We start from the raw sequence: 27,974 nt of genomic DNA on the forward strand, positions 1-27,974 counted from the left end.
CAGGCTGGGGCTACCCCAAGGAGTGGACACTGAGGGCGTGGTCAGCAGTACGGGCTTAGCTGCAGCACCACGGTTTGTGGGGGCTGCCTGGTAGGGGAGGCGGCCCCCACTCCGCGTTGGGGGTCCTCTGGCACCACCATCCGTGAGGCACGTGGCCTTTGCGCCACATGTCACAGCAACTCCAACAGCCGGGGAGGCTGCAGAGTTGGAAATCGGATCGCCTGGGGCCGCTCAGGACCCGCCCCTCCTCCTGCCCCTGGACAGGTCCCGCCCCCGCCCCCGCCTCCCCCATCCTCGGACAGGCCCCGCCCCCCGACGGGCATCCCCCGCCACCCCGGCAGGTGCCTCTGCACCCTGCAGGTCCCGCCCCTCCCCCCGCACCTCCCAGGGCAGACCTAGCTCTCCGCGTCCCCCACGGGCACTGCCCCCAGCAGGTGGGCCCCTCCCCCGCCCCCAGACGGCCTCTCCCTGCCTGTTCCCCTCAGGCCCCGCCCTCCCCGGGCTGCCCTCGGCGTGCCCCGCCGCCTCCCCTCAGTCTCCCGCGGTCACCTCAGCTCCTCTGCGTCCCCGCCGTGCCCCCAGTGCCCCGAGGCCCCCAGTCCGCTAGGGTCCCTTGGTCCTGTGCATGGCGCGCGCAGCGGAGCCCGAGCGGCGGCTCCTGGCTGTCTACACCGGCGGCACCATCGGCATGCGGAGCGAGCGCGGCGGTGAGTGGGCGACGGCGCCGGGCAGGGGCGGCCTCCGGGGTTGGGGCGGGATGGGGTCGTCCTCTGCGGTGTGGTCTTTCCGAGGGGCTTCTCGCAACCGGGGAGAGGAGGGAGCAGGACAGCGGGACCTCACCTTGACCGGCTGCTCGGGGTCAGCGGTCAGCGCCCCGGGGTCGCAGCCTCTGCCCTGGGCTGCGCGTCCTGCACCCTGGGGGCCCCGCACCTAGACCCACGGCGTGTGGGGCCAGGAGGACCAGGAGCATCTGTCTGACCCCTCCCCGGACAGACGGGCTGGTGGGCTGGTGTTTAGAGGCTGCGAGCCCCCTCACCAGGGACCCCTGAGCGGCTGTAACATGGCCCTCACCGTTCCCCTTGTTCCCAGCGCCCTGGGCTCCTGGCCTGGCAGTCGGGCGTCTGACACCCATGGGGAAGTGTTCTGGTGCACTAGGTGTCCTTGGGGAGTCAGACATTTTGCTTTCTCTGCCATGTGGCTTTGGCCTGACTTGAGTCAGCAGGGGGTGACTGCTCCATGTGGGGTGAGGCCTGGCCAGGGCACCTGCGCTCCACAGGCTGCCCAGACAGGGTGCCCCCAGCATGGGCTGAGCCCCTTCAGGGAGGGACCCGGCTTGGGGAGCCTAGGCCTGCAGGGGTAGGAAGAGGACTGTGGCACAGAGCATCCAGAATGTTCCAGCATTCTTGGGAGCATGGGGACTTGCATGTACCTTCCACAAAGGCTCCTCTGGGCTCTGTGACCTGTGGGGTGCCCCTCCCCAAGGTGGGCCAGGGAAACCCTCAGCCTCATTCTTGAGCCTCTTTTCCACTCTTCTGCTGTGGAGAACGAACTCTCCCTGAAGAGTCCATTTCCCATGGACGCTGGTCCTTCTCCTCCACCCTCTTCCAGCTGCCCTCCCCTGCCAGCGACCCCTCCTTGCTGCCCCTGGGACCTCCCTCCACCACTCCTAACCCCTGTCCTCTGAGCCCCAGGCCCTGTCCCGTCCGGAGCTCACACCTGGGGCAGCCGCACACCTGGCCCTGGAATGTCGTCCCACCCAGACCCTCTCCCAGCTCCCATGTCCAGGCCTTGCCAGAGCCTCTGGCCCCGGGCCCTCGCCTTCCCTCAGACCCGCTCTGGCTCATGCCCCTCCCCCTCCCCCCACCAGAGAACATTCTCCTTTGCCCTTGACGTCCTTGGGCCACTTCCGCATCCCTCCCTCCCTTCCTCTCTCCCTCCCCATCTCTCCTGGTCACCCTTTCCACTGAAGCAGCTACTCAGATGCCACTGGCACTCTCCTGGTGGCTCCAACAGCTGCTTCTTGGTTCTCTGTCCCTCTTACTCCATCTGCGACACCCAATGGTCAATTCACAGATGTCTCTTGAGGCCCACTCTGTGCTGGGCCCCAGGACTCAGAACTGCATCGAGCCCTCTCCTAGAGGGGCTCAGGCACCAGAGACGTGGTTGTCCACCCCTCCCCATCAATTGCTCCTCCTGGGCTGCGGGGGGCCTGCCCTCTGCTGCTGCACCCTCCGCCTCTCCAATGAGTCAGCTCCCGGGTTGGTGATCGCCGGAAGGCCGGAAGGCCCCGAGTGAGACTCCAGCAGCAGGGCACTGTGGTGGTCCCTCAGCTTGGCCCTCATAGCATTAAACAGGGAGCAGTCCACGATTAAGGAGCGATCACAGAGGCCGTCTGCCGAGGAGACGTGGGCTGTGGGCACTTGACAGGGCCGGGGCCCAGCGTGTGTGTGTGTGTGTGTGTGTGTGTGTGTGTGTGTGTGTGTGTGTGTGTCGGCCCTCGGGGAGGGCTTCCCTGAGGGCAAAAGGGCTGCTGGACAGAGGCGGGAGAGCCGACAGGGCTGGGATGGAGAGAGGGGAGCTGCTCCTGAGCCAGCTGGCGCGAAGACTGTCTGGGGCCCAGTCCCACCTCTGACCCTGCCCCTCCAGGCTTGGCACGTGGCCAAATGTGATTTGTTGAGGTGAACACATAGTTCTCCAGGGTCTGGGCTGCAGGGACAGGTGGACTCTGGCCCTGATCCCACCTGCACTGTCGTCCCTGCCCCCAAGCCCTCTGGGCTCGCAGCAGCCTCGTGGTTCACCGTCACAGGCGCTGCATTTCCTAAAGAGGCTGCTAAGTCACACATCTGGAAGACGAACCACCTTGACGCTAGAAAGATGAGGTGTGGTGGGGGTCAATTTCCAGACAGGGGAGAGTCTTCCGAGATCCCTTGGAGCTGCTCTGGGCACTGGGGTCTTCAGGCCCCAGTGAAGGTGAGGTCAGCAGGTGTCCGCTTGTGCTCGGAAGCCAGCTCAGAGCAGCCAGCCTGGCCCAGCTGGTGAGGACGCTGGTCCTCTGAGCCCTGGTGGAGGTGTCGTCTTGCAGGAGGCAGCTCCTGTCCCATCCAAGGGACAGGGCTCCTTGTCTGCTAGGAGCACGGCGGCTCCTCCTGGCTCCTTGCTGACAGCTCTGTTCCCAGAAGGAAGTAGCTGCTCAGCACCAGGCCTTTGTGTGACCCGACCCTGCTGCTGTGGCTGTCGACCCTTCCCCACTTGCAGCAGGCTTCAGGGAGCCATGGGCCAAGCCCCAGAGGATGAAGGAGGAAGAGACATGAGATCCGGTCCCTGCTTCTCGGTTCTCTGTCCCTCTTAGTCCGTCTGCGGCTGTCCCCCTAGAAGAGGAGTAGCCAGGGAGCCGTGGTGCCAGGCTGTGTGACGCCTGACCCCGAGGGACACCAGGGAGGTGACTGAAGTTGTCGTTCTTCAGGGACACACAGGTTGTGTTGACTTTTGTGTGTCCAGAGATGAGGGCAGCCCACTAGGCCAGAGCGAGATGGGGCCCTTCGGAGGAGCCAGGCCTGGGGGCCGAGGCCTGCGCTCTGACGGCCTCGGCAAGCCCCTGCCCACCCTCTGTGAGCCCAGCGGGGGGCTTGTTGAACTCGGGGGCTCCAGGCCCCGCCTGCCCGAGTCCGATCGATGGACATCAATGATTAACTTACCTGGCACTGCTGACGTGGGCCCCGGCCCTCTGGGGGCAGGGAGGGGCGGCCGGGCCACAGCAAAGCTGTTGGGCTTGTCACTGTTGAGAGGGTTCTGCGCCTGCTGGTAAACAGTGGCCTGCAGGGCACGAGGCCGCATGTCCGAGCCCTGCCCAAGGTCAGGATGGCAACGGGAGGGCAGAGATGGTGGCAGCTAGGGACACCCGTTGGCCTGTCCGTTCTCTGAGTTTATCAAAGATGTCACAGGTCAAGGGGCATCATGAATGCAAAAACATCCGATAACCCCAAGCCCAAGGCCAAGCAGCATCCCCGCCGCCCCCCCCACGCAGCAGAGGGACCCGGAGGTCCCCTGTGTCAAACTGCGGCCCTCACCTGCTTGCCACCCACCCGAGCATCCCTCATGAGCCAGCTCCTTGCAGGCATGGCAGGGTGAGCAGAGCTTCGGGGCCAGAACGCCAAAGGTGCCAGACGGCCGGGGAGGCCGCAGGTGGTCCTGGCAGCTGAGCCTCTTCTGTTGGGGTGACGTCCACGGCTTCTTGGTCACCCACCGTGGTATCTGTGCCCCTGGCCTGGACCTCCTTCCTGAACATGGTCCACGTGCTCACAGTTCACATGCACAGCCTCAGCTACAGGCAGTTCCAGGGGGACCCGCGGTCCTAGGGGGAGCCGTCCCTTCCAGCTGTGTTGACAGGGACCGAGAGGACAGGCACCTCAGCTGCCTGCCTGTGTGGCCTGGGGACGAGGCCCGGGCAGGGCAGGTCTGGTTTTGCCAGGCGGAAAGCCTTAGGGGACCCAAGTTAAGAAAAATAATACAATTTACAAAATCAGAGTTAGGTGTGAAAGCGGGTATTTATTTAGAATGATGAAGGAAATCACAACAAATGACCAGATTTAAAAAGCCAAGAATATCACAAGACCCAGAAAATATTTTGTTCGTTACCTTCCTGACGCTCCCTCAGGGCTGTTTCCCCACAGTTTTTGGCTGCATTTTCCGTGCTCTCTCCCTATGGTGACGCACTGGGAGTATTTTGCACAGAGAAAAGAGAATAGAAGGAGAATTTAGCCTTTTCTTGGGCTGGTTTTGCCCCTGCCACCCACACCCTCCTCGGGCAGGGACACCAGGGTTCAAGTCTTGTGGGGCCCCCTGGCTTGCCCCTTTCTGCCACGCTGTACCGTGGGATGTCCCTGGAAGCCCTTGCCACTGTCAGCCTGCAATAGCCTCGCTATGGGTGGAGGGATGGAGCACGTCTCGAGCTTGTCCCACGAAACCCAAACCAAGCGGATCCCCACTTCCCCTGCCCCATAAGTGGATCCCCAGATTCCACAGACACCCCAGCGCCACCCACCACGAAGGGAGTAGAGTGGAAAATGGATGTTTGTTTCCTGTGGCTGCTGAAACAGATGACCACACCCTGGGTGGCCCAAAGCAACAGAAATGCATCATAGGAGAGGTGCCCTCCTCCCTCTTCCTGGCTCCTAGGAGAGGTGCCCTCCTCCTTCTTCCTGGCTCGTGGCCGGTCACTCCAGCCTTCGAGGCCAGCGTCTGCAGGGCTCTCTCTGCCCTGCCCTGTTTCCTCCGTGTGTCGGATCTCCCTCCACCTCCCTCCTCTAAGGACACTTGGGATGACGTTTAGGGCCCACCCGCATAATCCAGGATCATCTCATCTCAAGACCCTTAACTTGATCATACCTGCAAAGACTTTGCATTTCCCGTCACCCTCAAGGTCTCTGGGATCAGGACGTGGACATCTTTGGGACCATTTTTCAGCCCACTGCACATGGGTGGCCAGCGCTGGGTGGCCGGGTGGCTCTGAGCCTTCTTCAACACCCAGGATTTGAAGTTCAGTCCTTGATACTGGCAGGGCCAGTGAGTCCAGACCTTTGTGGAGGCAGCTGTGTGTCCTGGTCACGCCTCAGGTGTCTTGGTGGGGTGGCTGTGCTGGCAGTCATGCACCGATGTCCCCTCTGTCTGCTGAGCTCTGTGGGCCTGGTGTTTCCACAGACAGCTATACTCTTGCAGCACACATGTAGAGGGCCCTGCGGGGCGGGGGTGGGGCTTCGTGCTAGGTGGGGCGGTTTGGGGGAGGAGAGGAGTTGTTCAAAGTGCTCCCCCTCGGGTCTCCTTCTGTGGTTGGAGAGATGGCGCCAGAAACATCCACAGACATCCACTGGCCAGTGCAACTGTGCTGGTTGGGGCTGGCGGGGGGCGGGGGGGCGGGGGGCTGGGGCCTGGGATTTAGCAGGTGGACATGTGGAGGGGGGCATTTGGGGCGGGAAGATGGCCTGAACGAAAACATGTGGGTGAGGAACACAGCCCTGCTGTCCCTGGAGTCTGCTGGGCTTCTGACCCATGGATACTGCTTGATGATAAAGGGGTACCGTGTCAATTCACTGCCTGTGGGACCTGTTACGCAGCCATGAGAAAGTGATACAGCGGGGGTGGGGTGGGGGGGAGCAGACCCCTGCGGGAGCTGCAGGGCAGGAGGAGGATGGGGCAGGAGGGACGTTTGGGGCCGGTTGGGGGGTCAGGGCCTGATGCTGAGCGGCTGACCTTAAGGAAAGGAGCCTGTGGGCAGATTCACATTTGGGGAGGGAATTCGGCCCCCAGCCTGGTGAGGGGACAGACTCACGGTGGTCTAAGGACTGAGGGGCGGGGGTGTCCTCACGGGTGAGACGAGCGGGTGTTCGGGCTCCTTAAAAGGAAGAGATGAGGCAGAAGGGAGATCAGAGAGATTCATGGCATGAGGACTCGATCTGCCTTTCCTGGCCTTGAAGACGGAGCAAGGGGCCCCAAGCCTGGGACTGTGGGCAGCCTTTAGAAGCTGAGAATGACCTCCAGGGCACAGGCAGCGAGGAAATAGTTGTATGCGCATGGAACTGAATTCTGCCAACCACCCGAGGGAGCCTGGACACAGGTTCTCCCCTAGCACCTCCAGTAAGATCACAGCCCTGCTGACGCCTGAACACACCAGACTTCTCCCCTCCAAAACTGTGAGATAAGAGAGGGGTGCTGTTTTAAGTGGTTGAGTGTGGGGTAATTTGTTATGCAGCAGTGGGAGGCTGATACACCTGGCAGGGGTGAAAGGTGGGAACAAGATCGTGGACTGGGAGTGACCAATGATCCTGGTCCTGAAAGTCTTACATGTTTCAGCCAAGGATGCTTCCTGAGGGAGGGACCCTGTTGTCCTCGATGGTGGGTCCAGGTGCCCAGCACAGTCAGGCACATGGGTGATGCCCAACAGAACGTTGGTGAGGGGTGAATGTGCTCAGAGAGGTTAGCCAACCTGCCCAAGGTCACGGTACTTGTAGGGAGCAGCGTGGGACAAAAGGCCGGAACTCAGATGCAGTAATCCTTCTGGGAGCCTGTGCTGAGGGGTTGTTTTGTGACCTTTTAGAGTTCTGTTGGAACATGGCACCATTTCTGCCCAGGGCCTCTTTAGATGCATGTTTCTGGGACAGGGAGGCTGCAGACGGGCCTGGGCTGGACCCCAGGGGGTCACACGAAGTTCAGCGAGGGAGCAAGGGCAGCCAGGGAGTGTGTGGGAAGGGCACCAGGGCCTGGACATGAAGGAGGGCCTCCTGGAGGTGGTTTGCTGAGCTGAGGTGAAGCACCTGCCAGGTGAGAGGAGGGAGAGGCAGAGGCTTCCAGGCAGAGCGAACAGCGTGTCTGTGGGCAGAAGTGAGTGTGGGCATTTTGGGAGTGGGGGAAGCAGAGTGGGTGCGTGTGGCCAAGTTGTGAGAAAAAGGCCAGAGAGGGCCAGGGCCCCCTGAGCCTCGGCTGGGGGTGTGGGCTCACGTGGAGACAGGGGCATTAGCTGAGGCAGGCCTGGGGCAGAGCCACCTGAACCCCTGCCAGGGCCCCTGGGTGACAGCAGCAGTCAGCACTGGCTCGGAGGGAGGAAGCCATCTCGTCCAGACATGGGTCGGCTGCCCATTCTCTCCAGGGCCCCCTGACCGCTGCAGGCCCGTCCGCCCACCCTCTGACTCCCTGAGGGCCAGTGCCCACCTGGCCCAGCACTGGTCCTGGAACCCTGCCCCCTGCCCAGGGACTGGCCCCTAGCACGTGTCCCCGGTGAGGAGGGAGGGGCCGGCGGCTGTGGTGGCTGCCAGCTTCTGACCCCATGCTCCTCCTGGACTCTGCCTGCAGTGCTCATCCCCGGGAGGGGCCTGGCCGCCGTCCTGCGGACACTGCCCATGTTCCACGATGAGGAGCACGCCCAGGCCTGTGGCCTCCCCGAGGACACGCTGGTGCTGCCGTGAGTGTGGGCTACTCCAGGGTCCCTGTAGGGACGACGGCCAGCTGTTGTGGGGGAGGGCCATCCCGAGACTGGACGGCACCTGCTGGGTCCGTGGAGCAGGCTGTGGTTCTCAGTGATTCCATGGCGAGCCGAGTGCAGGAGGCCATCACTAAGGTCGTCTCGCACTTTTGTGGCTTTAGAACGGACCAACAGCCCCCTTTCAAGCGAGCCGCAGGCTCCCACCACCTCGGGGGCTGCGGGCCTCGGCCCTGGCCACTCAGGGACCCAAGCCCGTCAAGAGGTGGGGGGGCTGGCCCCAGGTGGCCTTTCCTGGCAGCATGAAGTTCCCTCCACTTCTCAGCTCTCAGCCAGGGCTGCCGGGTCCCTTCACAGCTGGCAGGCTGAGTGGGCAGTCGCCCTCCTGGTCACTGACCTCCCTCCTGCCAGTGATCCTCTGCCCAGGGTCGTCTCCTGGCTCATCCAGGGCTGGGCCCAGCCTCCCTCTCAGAGCTGGTTGTGGGAAGGTGATACTGCTTAGGACCCTCCCCCGCCCTGGCCTGGCCTGTCCTTGGCCCCTGGGGGGGCGCCACAGTCCCTGTTCCTGGGGACTCCAGGTGGGAGGGAGGCAGGCCCTGTGTTCGGGATGCAGAGGGCTCGTGGCTGTGTGGGGCCCACGGACACATCCCTGTGTGCAGGGGCCCGGCTTGGCAGAGGGGAGCAGAGCCAGCCAAGGGAGGAGGGGGCAGAGTGGGAGCCTGTCGTCTGCCTCTGCCTCCCGCAGGCCCGCACGCCCCGACCAGAGGATCCTCTACACAGTGCTGGAGTGCCAGCCCCTCTTCGACTCCAGTGACATGACCATCACTGAGTGGGTTCAGATTGCCCAGACCATCGAGGTACCTGGGGTGTGTGGGCACGGCTGGGAGTACTGGGTGGTGCTGGGATATGGGCGGGGCTGGCAGTACTGGCGGGAGTGGGGGGTGTGGATGGGGCTGGACTTGTGGGCAGGCTGGTGGTCTGGGCAGGGCCAGGACACATAAGCATTGTGGGGTGTGTAGTGGGGTCTGCCTGCCAAGACCTGAGACGTGACAGCACCAGGGAATGGCAGCTTTAGGAGAGTGCTGGGCCCTCGGATAACACCTCAGCTGCAAGGCTCCTGGGCCCTTTGCCCCATGCAAGCAGAGAGTGGGCAGTGAGGGCCATGTCCACTTTCCTGGTGAAGAAACAGCGGGACAGCCATCCTGGTTTGTTCGTACAATTGATTTGTCCTAGTTAGTATCCTGGGCCGGAGCGCGATTCTTCCCCTAGATTGACAAGCTCCATGACTGGCCCACTCCCCTATGTCCACCCCAGGCCCACCCTGGAGTCAGGTCTTAGTGGATTTAGGACCTGTAAAAGGGCACAGAACCCCACAGGTCTCGAGGTTTATAGCGTCAAGTGTGGACGCCTTACCTGCTGCCAGAGCCGACCCCTCCATCAGCCTTCCTCTCTATTCCGTCCCCCCACCATTGCCAGCCCCCCGCTCTTGCGCAAGCCTGGCTCTGACCCCCGTGTTACCCCCACTGCCTCCCCGGGTGGGGGGCCCTCCCATCCTCCAGGCCCATTTATCACCTGCCTCCCTTAAGAAACTCTGCTCCCAGAGGCTCATCACACAGGCTTCCCCTTCCCAGGCAGCCGTGCCTGACCCCAATCACACGCTTGTCTCCTTCTGCCTGGGGGAGAAGAGTGGGGCCTCGTCCCCCCTTATGGTGAGCACCTAGGACAGTGTGTGGCCCTGAGCCTGGCACTTATGTCCCTAAATGGGGCCACTGGCTGCCAGTGGGCATGTCTGCGGCCATGGTCTGGGGCAGTCTTCCTGTTTTGTGGCCAGCAGCATCCTCTGGTTGGGGCCTGAACACTGCTGAGCGCCCAGGACTGCTGCCTGGCTGCAGGGTCCAGCCAGGGCCAACTCACAAAGGGCTTCAGAGCCTGGGTGGCCCGGCCTGTGGCAGTGCTGTGTGTGGCCAGCAGAGGGCGCCCCAGCCCGCCGCACAGCTCGGCTCCTCTGCAGTTCCCAGGTTAGCCTGGCTCTGTCCTTCTATGGGCCACGGGGGATGGTCCCTTCAGGCTGGTCCCCTCAGGAGGAGCTGGGCCCCTTGGCCCCCAGAACTGTGCCCCTCGCAACCACAGCCTAGGCCAGCTGCCCACCGAGGCCCAGCCTTGGCTGCCCTCCAGGAGGTGGTGACTGGAGGACGTCCCTGCAGAGTTGGCCGGTGTGCCTGGGAGGCGTTCTGGCCTTTGCTGTGCCTGGGAGGGCCCGTCTCTGTGTTTGCCCACCAGCATCCTGCCCGCCTGCCCAGGTCCAGTTCCGGGCAGCCTCCTAGTTCACCTGCCGGCTCCCAGCACTGGCTGTGCCCATCGCTTGAGTCCACGCCTGGTCCTCCCACTGGACCTCAAGGCTTGTGGGCTTGTCAACCCTACGGCCCCCTGCTGTCCTGGAGGCAGTGGTCTCTCAGTAAGGGGCTCTCCAGCAGCACTGAGCTGAGTTCTGGCACAGTCCGCCACCTGACCAGTGTTCTTGAGAGCCCTGACTGGGCATCGCCTGTGGGAGACGCTGGCCAGAAGTCTGGGGGGGGGGACCGTCCTATCCTCGGAGAATGTCCAGAGACCCCCCCCAGACCCCTGTTCTCTCACACGCTGAGGGGTGTCGTGGAGAGACCCACAGCGCCGTGGGCTCACACAAAGGGTCAGAGAAGGAAGCCGTCCTGGGAGCAAGGAGAGCATAGGGGCCTGGGATCCAGGCAGGGGTTCGCTTTCCAGAGAGGGCCTTTCTGGCCAGCAGTGACTGGGGTCCTGCAGGCGCCTCCCCCGAGTCCCTCTTGCTGCATCTGGGGCCTTTTCCTTCCTTTTCCTGGTGTGGAGGGCGCCTGTTCCCAGGAGTGGGCCAGCAGTGGCGAGGGCCAGGCTGCCTGAGCTCATACCCCTCTCACAGAGACACTATGAGCAGTACGACGGCTTCGTGGTCATCCACGGCACTGACACCATGGCCTTCGCTGCCTCCGTGCTCTCCTTTGTGCTGGAAAACCTGCAGAAAACGGTCATCCTCACCGGTGCCCAGGTAACACCCCAGGCCAGGGCCCGAGGCTCTGTGGGTCAGGGCCTTGCCGAGGGTTGTTGGGGCCCAGGCGGGACTCCGGCTTCTGGCTCAGCCCTGCAGCTCCAGAGGCGGCTCCCGCTCCACCAGCTGGCCAGTGCTGGTCGGCGCCCTGGGCCCTGCTGGTGCCTGCCCCACCACCTGGGGTGGGGTGTCCGCAGCCTGCCATCAGCCTCATTGAGCTGCTCTGGCTTTCTTCCTCTCGTCATGCTTCTTACTGCCATCCTTGGGGACCTGGGCACATGCCACCCCCTCCTCTCTCACCCTGACCCAGCATGACCCCCAAAGCCAAGGCAGGTGGAATGTTCTAGAAAACTGCAGGATTTGAGGGGAGGTGGCAGAGGAAGTTTGGACCCCTGTGACGGCCTGTGTCAGAGGACTTGGGCTCCCTTCTGCCTCCGGTGGCTTCACAAGAACAGCTGCAGAAATGCAAACCCCAGCGGCCCCTGGAATCCTCCCCGACGGGGAGCAGAGGCCAAGGGCTTCGTGTGGGAAGCCAGTGCCGTGTCCCTTTGAAAAGTTCCTGGTGGAAGCTCAGAAAGCTCCAGGGAAGTCCTCTTGCCAGGCCTGCCAGGGGCCGACCAACTGCCTGCCCTGCTGTGTCCCCCTGGTTCCCCAGCAGGTGTCACAGTGGGACGGCCCACTTGGGGGCGGCCCGGGGCCTCACCACACACCGTTGGCTGCTGACCATCTTTTGTTCAAAACTCTCATGAGAGGGATGGGGCTCAGGCTGACACTGGCTCTTCCTAGACCCTCCCGGGCCCTGGGGTGTGGGATGCCATGCAGGCCTCTCTGGAGAGATGAAGGGCAGGTTTATGAGCACTGCCGGCCCCAGGAGGGATCATGCGTGTTCTTCTAACCCTCACAATGGCTGTGACGAAGCTTCCTTATCCCTTCATACCTGAGGGGAAACGGAAGCTCAGAGGCCCCAGGCTCCTTGCCCGTGGCCGCACACCTTATGATGAGCAGATCCAGGTGAGGACACAGGACTTTGGCCCTCTGGAGGCCGTGTGCCAACCACTCCTCACTCACCACGCTCTGCCCATTCTTCCCACCCTGACCTCTGCACACCCCACAGCAGTCCAGCCCATCCTGGGCAGGGGTGATAGGGAGCTGGGCACTGGTCAGAGTTACCCCTGGGGCATTGGCCCCCATGGTAGACACAGGAGCAGGTCTGTGACCGGGCGTTTGGGCCCTGTATGAGGTTTCTTTTCGTTGCAGCCCACCTACCCGTAACCCCTTGGCCACCCTCTGCCCAGCCTGTGATTTGGCTGGGCAGTAAGGGAGTGGGGCTGTGATGCCCTTGGGGCCGGGGGGCTGGGCTGGGCCGGACTGGGCAGTGGTGTGGTCCTGGGGCAGGAGGCCCAGCATGCATTCCTCCCAGTGTGAGGACTGGCTGGCACTGGCAGTGGGCCCTGGGCCCTGCACGGGGAGCAGAGGGTGTCGGGGCGCGGGGCAGGCGGTATTGTCAGCGGGAGCAGCCGTCTGAGTGGCCGGTCCCCGCAGATCCCCGACTCCCAGCCACCCACCAGCCCGTGCCTGCCCCGCCCTCTCTCCCAGACCCCTGCCTGGGGGATCCTCGGCTGGGCCCCTCCGGTGCTGCCCGAGCCCCAGCCCCTCTCTGTGGCCTCTCCTCCAGGTCCCCATCCATGCCCTGTGGAACGACGGCCGCGAGAACCTGCTGGGGGCCCTGCTCATGGCCGGCCAGTATGTGATCCCCGAGGTACCCGCCCGTCCCCGGCGTGGGGGGCAGGGGCTCGGCCAGTGGGTCCAGGGTCCATTATGTAGGTGGCGGAGCCTGTGTGCTCCCGAGGAACCCAGGTGAGGGGCTCGTGGGTGTGGCTGTCAGTCACACGCAGGTGAGGGGTCAGGTTTCAAAGGTCCGTCTTTCCCCTGACAAGTGGAATCCACCATCACTGAGGAGAAAATCAGAGAACAGAGAATCAGAAGGAAACAGTCCTCTGAATTTCACTCCCCAGAGACGTCTGCTGTTACCAGTGCGGCACATTTTCTTCCACATTGTGTATATATATACGTATTTATGTTACGTTTGTATGTCTGTAAGTTTCCATGAAAATAGATTGTTTGCAGCATAGTTGAGAGCTGCCATTTTCCCTCTTCTGCGTCTTCCCTGTCATGTGGTGGCTCAGGAAGACGTTTACAAGGTTCCCCCTCACATCGCAGGGGCTGGGACCAGGAACCCTGGCATGTGGGCGCCCGCCCCGGGGAGGGTGCTTCACTGAAGTGTATTTTAGTTCCCGTCTCACTGCCGCGGTCTCCCCCTGGCCCCTCCCCAGGGAAACAGCTCTTGAGCAGCTCAGAGCCTGGAGGGCAGAGCTAGAACCCCCAGCACCCGAGCTCTGGAGCAGAGCCCCAGAGGGATGCACGGCCGCCGTGGGGAGGGGTGACTCTCTGCACCCTTGGGCAGAATTCACCAGGGGCTCCCTCAGAAGCAGGGGTGGGGCAGAGGGCTGGTGGGTTGGTCGGGAGGGGTCGTGGGGCCTCCTGTGATCAGTCCCCTGCCTGGCGCTCCCCAGGCCCCTGCAGGGAGGGAGGGGCGCTTGGCTGGAGCAGCAGTCTGCAGTGCTCCAGTGCCGTGGTCCAGGTGCCCCGCTGATGGAAGGGGGAAGCTGGAGGGCGGCAGGGGCTCCCCGGTGCTGAGCCGCCATCTCCCCACCCCCTCCTGCAGGTCTGCCTGTTTTTCCAGAATCAGCTGTTTCGGGGCAACCGAGTGACCAAGGTGGACGCGCGCCGGTTTGCCGCCTTCTGCTCCCCCAACCTGCCGCCTCTGGCCGTCGTGGGCGCTGACGTCATAAGTGAGCAGGGCCAGCCTGGGGGGTGCCTGCCCCGGGAGTCGTGTGGGGGGCAGGAAGACTGTGCCCAGGGCTGGGGACATTCCTCCGAATCGGGCGAGAGCACAGCTCCGTTCTGCCCTAGGCTGTGGAGAAAAGGGGGGCTGCTTGGAGCTGGTGGGCTGCATAGCGTGCCGAGGTGGGGCCCCAGCTGGTAACCCCAGCTCGGAGCTGGGGGATTGACGGAGGGGAGGAGCAGGTTTGGGGGATCTGCCCCTGGTGTGTCCCCCTGGCCACAATGCCCCAAGCATAGGAGTCCCTCTCAGTGACTGTCCGTGGGTGGCTCTGCCACACGTCTGGGGCCCCTGGGATGTGCTTCCTGTGGTGTGACCTCATCCCTGGGACTTCCAGGGGCTCTCACTGTCACCTGGGCCAGGCGGGCAGCCCAGCTTCCCTTGTGGGGCTGACCGAGGTCTCCAGTAGGTTGTGTGTCCTGAGACCTCCCCCAGGGAGCCCCCCCTTGCCCTGGGGGTAGGAGCTGCCTCGACCTTGTTCTGGGCCCGGAGTGCAGGCCGCGTCTGCCCAGGGCTGCCCTAATGGCCTCGGAGTCACTCCCGGCCCGCAGTCTGTCCACCCCGATGTCTGCTCTCCTACGGTGTCTCCAGCCATCTCCTGGCCCCAATCTGGGTCCATGGTGGGCACAGCCAGCCCCTCTGCCTCCCACCCAGCACCCTGGACACCCCTCCGTGGGGCAGGCAGGAGCAGCTCTGCCTGTGACGTGGGTTCTCTGCAGCGGCCTTGCCGTCTTCTCTGGCCCCTCGTGTCCCCCAAGTCTTCCCAGTGTCTCTTCCTGACTGATCTGGGGTCCCTGGGCCTGGTGTTGGGCCCGGGCACCTGTCCCCACCCCACCAGCTGTGGGATCCTGTCCCGGGGGGCTCAGGGCCTGGCAGAGCGCCTTCTTCTAGGGGAGGTTAGGGCCTTTAAAGCCTTGCTCACTGCATGCATGGAGGCGTGGGGTGCTTCTGTGGGACCTGCAGGACCGAGCGGCCCTTCTCCTTGGATTGCCTGACGGCAGCGTCCATCCCACCCCTCAGGAGGGCAGAGGTGGCCTCCTCACCCCCTCGGGCTTCTGCCTGTGCCTAGGCTGGGCCGAGGCGGGGCCTGGGGGAGCCTGGAGGGGGAGATGCGGGGGCGCTGGCACAGGAGGAGCCTTGGGAGTCCCCTGGTGCAGCAGGCCCCCTCCCAGCATGAGGAGGAGCAGACCAAGATCCGCGGAGGGGTGGGCTGTGGGCGGCCAGGGCCTTGACCTCCGAGGGGGGTGGTGCTTCCTGGAATGTTCCAACACAGGCGAGGACCCTCGGAGCTCCAGGGCCAGGCTGGGAAGGGGCTGCAGGGCAGGGGCCTTTCTGGGAAGGCCGGTGATGAGGACGGGGAGCACGGAGGGGCTCAGGGGCTCTGGCGGGGTGCTGAGCTGTCTGTGGAGAGCAGTTAAAGAGAGTGGGCCCTTTCCTGGGGTGAGTGGGCTGGTCGTATAACTCTGAAAGCCCCCTGTGCCTTCGGATCCCAACATGACACAGATGTGGGAATCCAGGCGCGGTGACCAGCAGGACCTGCTGGCTGCCCCCCGGCCCCTCTGCCAGGCACTTGTGGGGCGGCAGCAGGCCAGGCAGGAGACCACAGGGTGGAAACTGGCAGGGAGGGGAAGGCCCACACAGGGAGTGTTGGCTGGGCCCTGAGCCCAGACTCCTGTTGCTGGTGGTCTTTCCCTGCACCCCCCTACCCCTCCCCACCCCGATTGCCTGGATGTCCTCCAGGGGTTGTAGGGCCCAGAACTCATGGGTGCATCTAAGATGTGTGCAGCACGCCCAGGGCTCCGGGGCTGGGCAGGGGGCTACTTGCTCACTGAGCGCCAGAGCAGTCAGGAAGGCTTCCTGGAGAAGGTGGCACGTGTGCTGCTGCTGGCGAATGAATTGGCTTCCTCGCTATGGTGGGTGGTGGCACTCAGCCCCTCCTGGCCTGATGCCAGCCAGCTGAGGAAGGAAGGAATGGGCATGAAGGAGCGAGTGGCCGTTCCACAGGCCTGCCTCCCTCTTGGGGACTGAGTCCCGCCTTCTCTGGGGCTCAGGAATGGAGCTTCCAGGGACGCAGCCCACTGGCAGGCGCGGAGGAGCTCACTCTGGATCCCAGGGCCTCTGCGTGTGCCGCGCCAAGCCCAAGCAGGCATCAAGGCACAGGGCATGCTGTGCGGGCCGGGCCCAGCGGTTTGGTGGGCCCAGCTGAGGCTGGGCCCGAGAGGAGACGCCGCCCTCGGTCCCCACAGGCCTCTGACACCACCAGGATTGTTTCTCGCCAGCCAGGGCGCGATGCGGTATGTGAGAACCTGCGTTCCCACCTGCCCCGGTCCTGCTGTCAGGCCCGGGTGGTTCTGGCACCTGGTGTTAAGAAACACCTGGCTCTACTCAGGTGTGGGTGGCGGGGCCCCTGGAGGGGGGGCCGTGGGGGCTGAGGGACACCTGGGCTGTACCCCACCCTCCAGCCGGAGCCAGGACGGCGGTGGTCAGCGCCCTCTCACGGGCCCCATGTTGCATTTTTACTTCCCTCTGTGAGGCTGTCACGGAGCAGGGGCTTGGGGCTCAGGAGGCAGTGCTGAGCCACTCGAGGAGGGGTGCGCGGTGGTGCTGGGGCCCTGGCCCTGCTGGCCCTGCCCCTCCTGAGGGGCTGAGGCCTGTGCGGGCCACGCCAGACTTCCCAGAAACCCATGTCCTCTCTGCGTGGAAGCCCTTGGCCCTGGGGAGAGGGCAGCACTGGGGGGCAGTCAGGCTGCTGGGCTCCGGCCGGCCCTACCCGGCCGGGGGGATACGCAGAGCCGGGGTTCTTCTGTGCACAAGGGCTCTGCTGCGTCCGCCCTGAGGCGGCTCGGTCACTTCCTGCGGTGGCTGTCAGGGGGCTGAGCCGGGAGCTGGCCTGGTCACTGTGAGCCTCACGCTGCGCTGCTACTGTCCCTCCTCTCTGGGCCCCTCCGAGCGTGGGGACAGCTGTCCCCTGGCCTCCGGCAGGCCCAAGCAGAAGGACTTGGGGTTCCATGTGCTCTCAGGGGGATGGGCGACCACGCGGGGGGTGCGGGCCCTCTTTGTCTCCATAAACACTCCTCTGCAGCCATAACTCTTGGGTGCTGGCTGTGCCCCCACCTGCCGCTGTCTTATCTGCTCGCCCAGCTGGGGCGCACAGCCCTAAATTAAAGGACGCCTCTTGCTGCTGATTGATGCTGCAGCCGCCCGTGGGGGGGTCTCCGGGCCTCAACCTGGCTCTCTCCCTCCCGCTGCCCATCCCCCAGCACCCCCACGTCTGCCTCAATGCATCGTGAGATGGCAGCTTGTGTCCGGAATGTTCCTTGGCTTATTATCATATGTGAATTGTTCTGGCAGAAATAGCAGGAGGCACACAGGCTCTGTGGGGGATGGGAAGGAGCCCTGCATGGGGGTCCTGGAGCCCTCATTCCTCTCTTGGCTCTGCACCTGACTCCGGGCAGCTTCGGGCAAGGCCCTTCCACTCTGGGCCTCGGTTTCCCTGGACTGGACTAGGGGGCTCCCTGGTGCCTGCCACCTCGGCCCAGCTCTAGCAGTGGTCAGTGCCAGTGGGGTCATCAGCACGGGCCTCTGTCCTGCTCAGAGCCGCCTTGTGCTGCCCAGGGGCTGAGAGAATGGGGCCATGCGCTTGGCTCCTGAGGGTTCAAAGGCCAGGCCTGCTGCCCTGCCCTCTTGCCCCTGCCCATGGGTGGGGCAGGACGGCTGGGAGGCCTCTGGTGGCTCGGTTCTGGCAGAGCAGCGGCCTTCAGACCCGTGGGGAGCCTGACCCTCTGGGGTGCTCCTCTGCAGATGGGCTTCAGGAGCGCTTGCCCTGAATATCTGCCCCTCGCCACTTTCCACAGGGCTGGGATCTGCTGTTACTCCCCTGGGCGTGGGGAGCGGGGTGGACACACATTAGGCCTCTCAGACTTGGGGGGTGAATCAGAAGGAGGCTTTCTTTCCCCAAAGGTGAGGGGTCCAGAAGACATTCATTTGTTCATTGACTCACTGGGCCGTGGGCACGGTAGGTGCCCAGCGAGGGGCGAGTGAGGCTGGATGGTCAGAGACTGCCACCCCCACCGCTCCTGGGATCCAGGACAACAAACTGCTTGTGATTCCTCAGCTTGCCACGTCTGTTGTGCTTCTTAGCCTTTGCACACGCTGTTCCCTCTGCCTGGAATGCCCTTCCTCCTCCTTCCCCCACACACTCCTATGCAGCCTGCAAGGCTCCGACAGGCCTCTTTCCTCCTTGCCCCTGAACTCTGTGCCCTCCACAGAGCCTGGCAGAGACTGGGGCTGCGTCCCTGGCATGAGCGCGCCGAGGGCTGGCAGGATTTGTCTCGGGGGTGGAGGCAAGGCAGGAGGGGCTGCTGGCCATGCGAAGGCTCTGGGCTCTGAAAACGCCCAAGGGAGACTGGACGGCACAGTGGGGCTGGAGGAGCTGGGCTGGGGTCTTGGCTGGCAGGTTGCCTGAAGGTCCACGCTCAGTCTCTCTGTCCTCACAGTCACCCGGGAGCTGGTGCGGAAGGTCCGAGGGCCGGAGCGGCTGGTGGTGCACAGCAGCATGGAGCGTGACGTGGGCCTGCTGCGTCTCTACCCTGGGATCCCCGCCGCCCTGGTAGGGACCCGCCCCGGCCCAGCACACACCTGCCGGCCCCGAGTGCCCCTCCACGGCTCCCACACCCCCCGTGGCTCCCCCGGGCCTGCACCAGCTCGTGTGGTCCCCCTCCCTTCCCATCCTGTCTCCTTTGCACTTCCCCTCCCGTCACCCAAGGCCCACTTCAGGCCCAGGCCCTCAGAGAACAGCAATCGCACTGAGCCCCTCAGCCTTCACAGCCAGGGCTGAGCCCTTTGTGCGCTGCCCCCGCGCGAGTCCTGAGACCTGCCCCTCCGCCCCTGCCCGCTCAGCCGAGGCTCCAGGCCTGTCTCACCTGATGGGCGATGTGGGCTTGTCCCTGTGGACGCCCATGGACTCACGGCGCCTGGACCTGCGGTTCCTCTGGGGCCCGTGGGGTATGGCCCCAGGACTCTGCTCTCTCTGTTGCTGCTCTGGTGGTCTCTATCTGTGCCCTGCAATCGATCCCTCAGCTACCAGCTGTCACTGTGGCGGCTGTAGCACCTGCCTCTGTCCTGCCCTGTGAGTTGGGCTCGAGGCCATGCAGCCCATTGGACGGAGGGTCTCTGGGCTAAAGGTGCCTCTGGGCTTTGCTAGAGTGGGTGGGGGGGTTGGCGCTGGGCTTGGAGGCACTGCCAGGCTGCAGGGAGGCGGGGGTGGCGGACACCACAGCTCAGAACACACTTGCTTCAGTGCCGTGACCAGCTGGGCCCTGGGGCCCCCTCCTCTGTCTGGACAGATGTGGCTTCACGGGTGCATCCCCACACACAGGGTGGCCCGGCAGGGCGGCAGGAGGGCGTGGCTAGGGTGCCAGTCCCAGCTGCCAGGACTCAGCACTGGGCTGCCTCTGACTTCTGGGCTGCAGTCTGTGAAGTGGTACCTACTGCCCTCCCAGGGCGCTGGGGACAGACGGGTGGTCTCTGTTCCACATGTCCCCTATGCCTGTTGCGGGACCCAGCATAGGGCAGGCATTCTGCAGTATTTGGCAAGTGAGTGAGACGCGACCACGTGTGTACTGAGCATGGCTGGGTGGGGAAGATGGGGCTTATTGTTCAAGCAAACGGCACGGCCTTACCAGGGACTGGCCCAGAGATCGTCCTGGACGCTGTTCCTGAGAGCCGGGACAGGGGCCACATGCACCCAGGACCCCAGCACCCTGCAGACAAAGGCAAAGGACCGGTCCTGGTGTCTGTGCCCCCCGCCATCCTGCCGTCACTTGTCCTCTGGGGCTCCGTGTCATTTGCAGGCTGAGGGTCCATGATGGCCTTTCCTCTGCGGGCCCCTGCCAAGGGCAGAGACCCTCAGAGGAGGAGGCGGGTCCTGGAGGGCACTGAGGCCAGGCTGTGGGGCCTCCCTGGGTCACGGCACCCTCCTGATGACGGCTCACGGGCAGGACCAGAATGAGGGTATCGGAGGCTCGCTCCACTGAGGGCTGGTCTTGCAGATGAGGGTCGTCCCAGGAGCTGACGCTGGTGGCCGGGACTGCTGGACAGGGATCCCACGCTCAAGGCTCTCACCACCAGGCGGGTCCTGGCCTGTGAGGGTGGGTCTTAAGTTTTACAGTAGCCAGAGGCTGCACAAGCCTGCCGTGCTCAGTGGGGCTGAGCTGCACAGGATCTCTCTGGGAAAATCCTGCCATCCTGTGAAGTCTTTCTAGAACACACTGTGGTGAGGGGAATACAGAGCCACCAAGCTGGCTCCGCAGCCCTGTTCTCCCCCCGCACCAGAGCTGGGCAAAGCTTGGGCAGGGGGACGGGGTCTGATGGGCTGGCAGTTACGGTTCTCCCCGGACTCGGGCCGTCCAGGCAGGGCCTACTGGTGGCGAGCACCAGCCTGCAGCAGGTCCTGGTGTCCAGTCCCCCTGCTCCTGGGTGTCTGCCAGGGACAAGTGTGTGTTCATCCCTGGCTTCTACCTGGAGAGGCAGAGGGAGCTGAACCTGGCATTTCTGATGAAGGATGAAGGTTCTGATGGGGGACACACCAGATGGGTGGACGTGCCTGCCTGCACAGAAGTGTCATCCCCCAGGCCAGTGGCTTGGCCCTTGGGCTCCCACTTGTGTGGCAGATTAAGGGACAGACATGGTGGCCGGCCCCAGGCTTGTGGGTCGCACCCACCAGCACCCGGCACAGGACATGGCTGAGCTGGGGAATAGGTGTCCCCACAGTGGGGACCATACTTGTGCCAGGTGGACCCAAGGCTCCGTCCACTGTCTTCTGAGTGGAGCCTTGCAGCCCTGGCCTATGAGGAACCCTGCCCGTGTGTCTAGCTGCAAGGCCCTTTCCGCAAATACCGGCCTGCTGGGAGCATCCCCTGTTGTGTGGCAGATGGGGCAGAGCTGCGGGCCGGTGGAGGGGCTGGGGCCTGGAGGGGCCAAGGAGCAGCCTGGCCTGGTGGAGCCTCAGTTGGTGAGGCTTCTGACGGCCTTTTCTGCTCCTCTCCAGCTGGCTCCGTGACCTCCTCTGACCCATTTTATGGTGTTCTGATTATCACCACACCAACCACGGCCTCAAACACTTAAAAGGGGACAAGGCGTCCCTTTGGGAGGACGTGGTGGGGAGCTCTCCACGTGGACCATGGCCATTCTGGGAGAGGGGTGGGTGCCCCGTGCTGCTTCTGGCTGCACCCGGAAGGTACAGGACAAGCCTGTTGGTCCCTGTGGCTGGAGCAGGAAGCAAAGGCCCTCACCATTGCCTCCCTGTCCTGTGCAGGTTCGGGCCTTCCTGCAGCCTCCCCTGAAGGGCGTGGTCATGGAGACCTTTGGCTCAGGGAACGGACCCACCAAGCCCGACCTGCTGCAGGAGCTGCGGGCAGCGGCTGAGCGAGGCCTCGTCATCGTCAACTGCACCCACTGCCTTCAGGGCGCTGTGACCTCGGACTATGCAGCCGGCATGGTGGGGACGGGGAAACCGAGGCCTGGAGAGGGAGGGCCCAGGGCGAGCTGGGCTGACCCCTACACCGCATTTCCCACCCGTGCCCCCCTCTCAGGCCGTGGCGGGTGCAGGCATCGTCTCGGGCTTTGACATGACGTCGGAGGCTGCCCTGGCCAAGCTGTCCTACGTGCTGGGCCAGCCGGGGCTGAGCCTGGACAGCAGGAAGGAGGTGCGTGCCCCTCGGGCTGGGGTGTGACTTGGGCCAACAGTGGGGCCCAGTCCAGGGGATGTGCAGCTCCGTGTGGAAAGGGACAGGGACGGGGGTGGTCCCCCAACCCCTTGCCGACCTCAAGCCCCAGCACTGTCTGTCCGTTCACCTTCTTGGGGTCCCTCAGGTCTGGCTCGGGCTGAGGTTCCTCAAACTGCTTCCAGAATATCTCCTCCCCAACGCTTCCCAGGCAGGCCTCAGACAGCTGGCCCCAGGCCCTCGGGCTGGGCAGAGGCCACTGGGGCCTTGGGAGACCCTGAGCTATAGGGATGGAGGGTAGGGCGGGCCTGGTACAGGGGCCTGGTGGGATCGAGTTCAGGCCTGATGGATGGAGCTCAAACAGAGGAGTTTGAGGCCCAGGGCAGCCCTCACCCCACACCTGGGAGGCTTGACCCTGGTAGAGCTGGCTCTCTGTGTACTCCTCCCCCAGCTGCTGGCCAGGGACCTCCGGGGGGAGATGACGCTGCCCGCGGTGGATGAGCACCGGCTCCCTCTGCCGGACAGCATGCTGGGCCACGGGGTAGCCCAGCTCCTCAGTCTGAGCCAGGTACTGCCCAGTGTGGGTGGAGCGGTGTGGGGGGTCCCCAAGGGATGTGCCAGGTGCCAGCCACGGCTGTCGTCACTCCAGCACACGAGCAGAAAGCCACCGGGCACAGCCTGGTTTTTGCCCAGGTGGAGGGCTAGGGTCCACAGTGGGAGGGTTTCAGGGATTGGTGGAGCGGCGCAGCAAGGGACCTGGGCGGGTTAGCGGAGGGTGTGAGGTGTGCAGACGGTGGGCGGAACGTGGCCTGGTCACTTCGGTGGGCAGCGGGGGGCCATGCCCTGCTGACTGTCACTGCCGGCCGTGGTTGCAGGGCTGCCTCGTGAGGTGGGGAGCACTCAGGCAAGGTGGGTGTGCCGCCTGTCATGGATGCTGGCAGGAGGGGCACCTGCTCGGGGGTCTCCCAGGCTCTGAACACCAGGGCCCCTTGAGACCAGGGCTCCGGGCCCCATGGCTGCACCTGGAGCAGTGGGGAGCTGCAAGGCTGGCTTCTCAACCAGGCCAGGACCCAGGAAGGTGCCGAGGACTTGCTAAGGGTCTGGGGTCTGGGATTCAGGCTGGGCCAGGCCCACAGGGGTGACTGGGGCCTCTTGGTGCCCCACCACATGCACACCTGGCCTTTAGGCGAGGCGTCCAGACCTGGCGCGGGAGGCCAGCAGGTACAGAGAGCACTATGTCCCAGTGCTGCCTGGGGTCATGTCATGTGCCTCAGTTTCCCCCCTGCAGAGTGGGGTGGGAACAGACCTGTCTTGGAGAGCTTCAGTGATGTTAACTGCTGCTTGGTGGGGGCGGGCGATGGTCAGACGGAAGAGGCTGGGATGTGTATGGCTTGTTATTAGGGTGGCTGCGTCGGGCCTTAATGACACGAGGGATGCAGGCCGGCGGGCAGCACTTTGTGATCAGGCCCGGCCATGGGTGCCAGGCTGAGCATGGGCTGGGCCAGGTGCGGGGCTGCCTGCGGGGCCTCTACTGGGAGCCCCCGGCCTTCCGGCATCTCCGGGAGCTCCTGGACGACCCACCCCTTTCCCAGTGCTGGCGATTCTGCGGGGACCGTGCAGTTGTGTGGAGGCCCTTCTCTCTGGGGAGGGGGCCAGGCTTCCCTTCCCACAGTCCCCCAGGCGCATGCCTCGTTATGAGTCTATGCCTGCATCCTTGGTGGCGGTGGAGACAGACAAGGAAATGGACCTCTGCGGGCGGGCGGGTGGCAGGCCCTGGCCACATAGCTGGTGAGGATGGAGATAGATCGTAGCCTCATGTCCTGGGCTTGCTCCCGGGGGGAGGTCCTGGGTGGGCCTCTGGGTGTGATGCTCACGCTCTTTCTTTTCACATGTTGTGACTAAGGAGGTGGCTGGACCCCTGTCCCGGACCCACTGCCAGCATGGTGTGGGGGCAGGATTCCCTGGGCCCTGGGCCCTGCCGGCTCTACCCACCGGTTCCTTTGTGTAAGGGGACGCTGCTCCTCACCCTGCTTGCTCCTGGGGGGTGTGGCTGAGCACCCCAGGGAAAGGCGTGGTCTCAGGAAGCCCCCATCCCCCACCCAGGGGGCTAATGCCGTGCGGGACGTCCTAATGCCCAGCCTGGCCTGTGCCGCGGCCTACGCCGGCGACCTGGAGGCCCTGCAGGCGCTTGTGGAGCTGGTGAGTCCCCCACCCACCCTTGGAGATCAGCCTCAGCCACGCCAGGCCCCGGGGATGGGGGTGCTGGCTAGCTGTGGGTGGGGTGGCCTCTCCCTGGGGCCCACTAACCCTTGCGCCCTGGTCTGCCGGGCTGTGCGGCCAGCTGGCGGGGCCTCACTGCAGCTAAGGGGGTCACAGTGGCTGTGCCAGGCCTCACCCTTGGGCTGCACCCCGACCCCCCCGTCCCCTCCCTCTGGCTTTCCTGTCCCTGCCCAGCCCTCCCTCAGTGGGTGATGTGCCCACAGGGCAGTGACCTGAGCCTGGAGAACTTCAACGGTCAAACTCCGCTGCACGCGGCCGCCCGGGGAGGCCACGCCGGGGTGGTCACCATGCTGCTGCAGAGTGGGGTGGACGTGAGTGCCCGAGACGAGGACGGCCTCAGTCCGCTGCTGCTGGCCGTGAGGGGCAGGTACTCAGGGGACCTGGGGCCCGGGTGGATGTACGGGCGGGGATGCCGCAGGGGGTGGGCCTGGACAGAGTTGCCTCAGAGAGGGCTGCCGGTTTGCCTGTGGTCACACAGCTTCCCTTGGCAGAGCTGGATGGAGCCAAGGACACCTGCTTCCCAGACCCTCGCCCACCCCCAGCCTGGGCCCCAGGTACTGGCAGTGGCCCGGCCAGGTGTGAACAGGGCCCAGACAGGGAGGACGGACTCTGGGCAGGGTGGTCAGGGAGGGCTTCCTGGAGGAGATGAATTCCAAATGGAGCAAGGCAGGCCCAGCAAGACCCTGGCACGGAGTTTCTAGAAAAGAAAAACACGGAGAAAGTGTGTTCCCCGAGTCATCTATGCGCACCTGTGGGGCTGGGGGGTGGGGCAAGGGAAGAAGCCCCCCACCCAGCCCCGGGATGGGCCAGGTATAAAGCAGGCTACACGGAGCCAGACGTCAGGCTGGGATGGGCACAGGTGCCCCTGGGGGCAAGCTCAGCCTGCACAGTAGTGGGAGGGGGCCCCCCAAGTTGGCCCCACCCAACAAACCCTGGCTTTTTAACAGGGGGTGTGTCTGGGGCCCCCGCCCAGGTGGAACTCGCAGAGCCCAGCTCTTGCTGAGGCACCGAGGCCCTGGGCAGCTGGTGCGGGCACCTGAGGTCCAGTCTCCTAAGGAGGGCAGACGACACTGGGCGGAGAGGTAGGGGCACCCGGCCTTGCAGCCAGGGCGAGAGGCTGGGGTTCCCTGCAGGCCTCTGCCTGGGCTTCCGCACCCTCACTTGCAACATGCATGCGCGTGTTGGGGGCTGCAGCTTGCAGGGGTGTTTGTCTGAGGATCAATGTTGAAGGAAAACACGCCCAAGCGGTGGTCACCAACCAGGAGCCTGGGTCACAGGACTTCCCCCCATTCCCACCCAGCTCTGACCCCTTGCCCCTATGGTTGGGCAGGCAGGGCACAGGGCCTGGACACCCCACCAGCATGAGGCGGGAGAAGTGGGCATCGGGCCTGAGGACGCCCGCGTGTCCCTTGCTGGGGTGGGGCGGAGTCTCCTGTCCTCCCCAGGCCCGCCTGGCATCTGTCCGAGTGTTGGGCCCTGCCTGCTCTGAGGACAGTCAATACTCTGATACTCCAAGGGGGTGGGCACGAGGCAGTCTTGGTGGGCCTCGGCCTGGTGGGTGGGGGGGCGGGGCCCTCCAGGGTCTCTTTCCCCCTCTCCCATTCCAAAGCCCAGAGCGGGGTCAGATCTAGAGTGTGCGAGTGTGCATGCATGTGTGAGCACGTGTGTTTCTGGGGCTGAGGTCACGGCTTTGGCTCTTCATTCTCGGTGGTCTTACTGTTTCCAAATGCAAAGCTGACCTGGGCTTGGTGTCTGCGGCAGCCCCCAGACGCCGCTTCTCCTGGGATTTCTCCCCAGGGGGTGCTTGGCCTGCAGGAACCCAGGTTATTTCTGGGGGGAGCTCATGAGTCTCATGGAGAGAGGCCCTCGGGGGTGTCTGAGCCCCGGGCGCCCTCCCCCGCTGTGAGCCTGGTGAAGGGGTGATGGGGGAGCATCTTCCTTCCCAGGCTCCTGGAGCATTGAGGGGTTCTCAGAACAGGCCTGTTGGTGGACGGAAGGTGAAGGGCTGCATCGGGGGTATGCCCCTGGCATCCAGGCCGGGGTGATCTGGCCGGAGATTTCAGGCTGTGAGTTCTTGAGTGTGGGTGGGTAGCGAGATGAGCTCACCCCTCTTGGTCCTGCCCCCTCATCCCTCCGGCTGTCACAACACCTTCTTCCCCAAACCGGTCTCCCAGTCTTTCCTGCCCGGCCCTGCTGGGCCCTAGGGTGGTGGAGGGGAGGGGCTGCCTCACCCTGGAGGGCTCTTGGGGGCGGGCTGTGGGCAAGGCCTGGGGGGGCCCTGTCTTCCTCCCCAGGCTCCCTAAAAGTGGGGTGATCTTGCAATTTATGGTGCACCCCAATGTTGCGGCGGGACGGGGACCATGTTAGCCATTATGCCATGAGAGTCGAGGTCCCCAGTGCAGCAGGCTGGGCAGCCTCAGGCCTCTGCACATTCTGTTCCTCCACCTTGCCTGAGCTCCGGCCCCACCCCACGAGGCCCCACAGACCACTCACCCCAGCGGGCGGATCCAGGTTTGGCTCAGGGTGGGGGCCTCTGGACACCCGCAGACATCCGGGCCCTGCTCTGGGCCGCCAGCCTGACCCCGCTGTTGGTGTTTGTCTGCCGGTCTCATCTCTATCTCATCCTCATCTCACTCCAAGGGCAGAATCTGGGCAGATTGACTCAGCTTCCCCAGACCCAGCCCTGGTTGGGAGCCTACTGGTGGGTGTGTGCAGTGGGGCCACAAGCTTGGTGTGGAGACTGTCCTCCAGGACAAGCTGTCCCCAGGCACCCACAGGAAGCCTTAGGGCCCCAGCGTGGGCCGGGGGGGGGGCCACGGTGGGGCCTCTCTCTGTGGATGGAGTTGCTGCTCAGCCAGGGCTGACCCACGCCCCTGGGTGGGGCCCAGTGCTGGGGACTGAGGGTGAGCAGCCCTGGTCTGGGGTGGGTGGGTTCCTGGTCCAGTGCACAGGACATGAGGCCCTGCTGGTATCTGAGCAGAGGCTGCCAGGGCCAACGTCACCACGCTCTTTCTTACGGCAGGCACCAGGGTGTCATTGGGCTGCTGCGGGCAGCCGGGGCCCGCCTGTCCCCCCAGGAGCTGGAGGACGCAGGGACCGAGCTGTGCAGGTGAGGGCCACAGCACACCTGTGCTTCCAGGATGTGGGGCCAGGCCTCCAGGAGGGATGCCAGGCTTGCAGGGAGGGACGGTTGGCCAGGGTGGGGGCTTCAGAGGAGGTAGAGCCCACCCTGCGCTTGGTCTGCATCTGGGCATTGTTCCTGGCAGAGAGAACAGTCTAGCAAAGTGGTGTGTGTGTGTGCGTGCGTGCACGCATGTGTGTGGGCTTGAGGAGGCTATCGGGGGCGTCACACAGGAGAGGGGCTGGAGTGTGGGCTGGGGGAGGCCTGGGCTGCGTTTGGGAGGTTGGGGTAGATGGGGTGGGGGCAGGGGAGTTGACCCCCTCCGGGCATGGTGACAGGCCTCGAGAGTCTCCGTCCTCCCCAGCGGGGTGAGCTCCAGTGTGGGCCGCACGGTGGTAGGCCTGGTCCCCGTCACGGGGTAAACTGACCACAGCCCCGCAGCTGTCCTGCCCTGGTGCACAGCAGCCACTTGCCAACGTGAGTCTGACCTCACTGCTGCCCTGAATGACCACCAAGGCGGGCCTGGGGGAGACTGAGGCATGAGGGGCTCGGGGCCCTGGAGGTCCCCAGAGAGGGTGCTGGCAGTGGGCCAGGCAGAGGGCAGGCCGAGGCTGCAGAGCTCAGCTCCTTCCCCCCCGTCCCCTTGGACCCCCTCTCCGGGGAGCCTTTGATGCCCATCACTGCCTTCCCTGTGCCTGGTGACTCGAGGCTGCCCGCTAGCTCCTCTTGTGTCCAGCCTGGCCTGCCCACGGGCAGGGTCTGAGGGCCAAGGAGGAGGGAGGGAGGGAGGGAGGGGGGAGAGGCCGAGTAGGGGAGTGGAGAAAGGGAGAGGCCCGTCCACCAGGCCAGGCCAGGGCGCCGGTGGTAGCCGGGGTTGCGGGTGCTGGAGACTGCTGGGGCCTGGGTCCCTGAAAGTCAGA

At 64.5% G+C, this 27,974-nt stretch overlaps 1 protein-coding gene across 17 annotated transcripts in view; it reads left to right on the plus strand.

Moving 5' to 3' along the window:
- The first annotated feature begins 400 nt into the window (after positions 1-400).
- Positions 401-27,974, plus strand: part of ASPG (asparaginase) — a 30,658-nt gene continuing 3,084 nt past the window's right edge. For 2 of the 17 annotated variants that reach the window (XM_058567827.1, XM_058567828.1), the window contains exons 1-15: positions 403-707; positions 7,843-7,951; positions 8,715-8,826; positions 10,902-11,027; positions 12,703-12,786; positions 13,753-13,879; positions 18,426-18,538; positions 19,980-20,078; positions 21,245-21,427; positions 21,522-21,635; positions 22,105-22,221; positions 23,757-23,852; positions 24,137-24,300; positions 26,574-26,836; positions 26,956-27,042. In XM_058567827.1, coding sequence (XP_058423810.1) covers positions 626-707; positions 7,843-7,951; positions 8,715-8,826; positions 10,902-11,027; positions 12,703-12,786; positions 13,753-13,879; positions 18,426-18,538; positions 19,980-20,078; positions 21,245-21,427; positions 21,522-21,635; positions 22,105-22,221; positions 23,757-23,852; positions 24,137-24,300; positions 26,574-26,836; positions 26,956-27,042 — 1,876 coding nt within the window. In that variant the 5' untranslated portion in view covers positions 403-625. The other 15 variants (XR_009223772.1, XM_058567833.1, XM_058567840.1 and 12 more) reach the window with 13 other exon arrangements.

Source organism: Diceros bicornis, chromosome 24, assembly GCF_020826845.1.
Source record: "Diceros bicornis minor isolate mBicDic1 chromosome 24, mDicBic1.mat.cur, whole genome shotgun sequence".
NCBI lineage: Eukaryota > Metazoa > Chordata > Mammalia > Perissodactyla > Rhinocerotidae > Diceros > Diceros bicornis.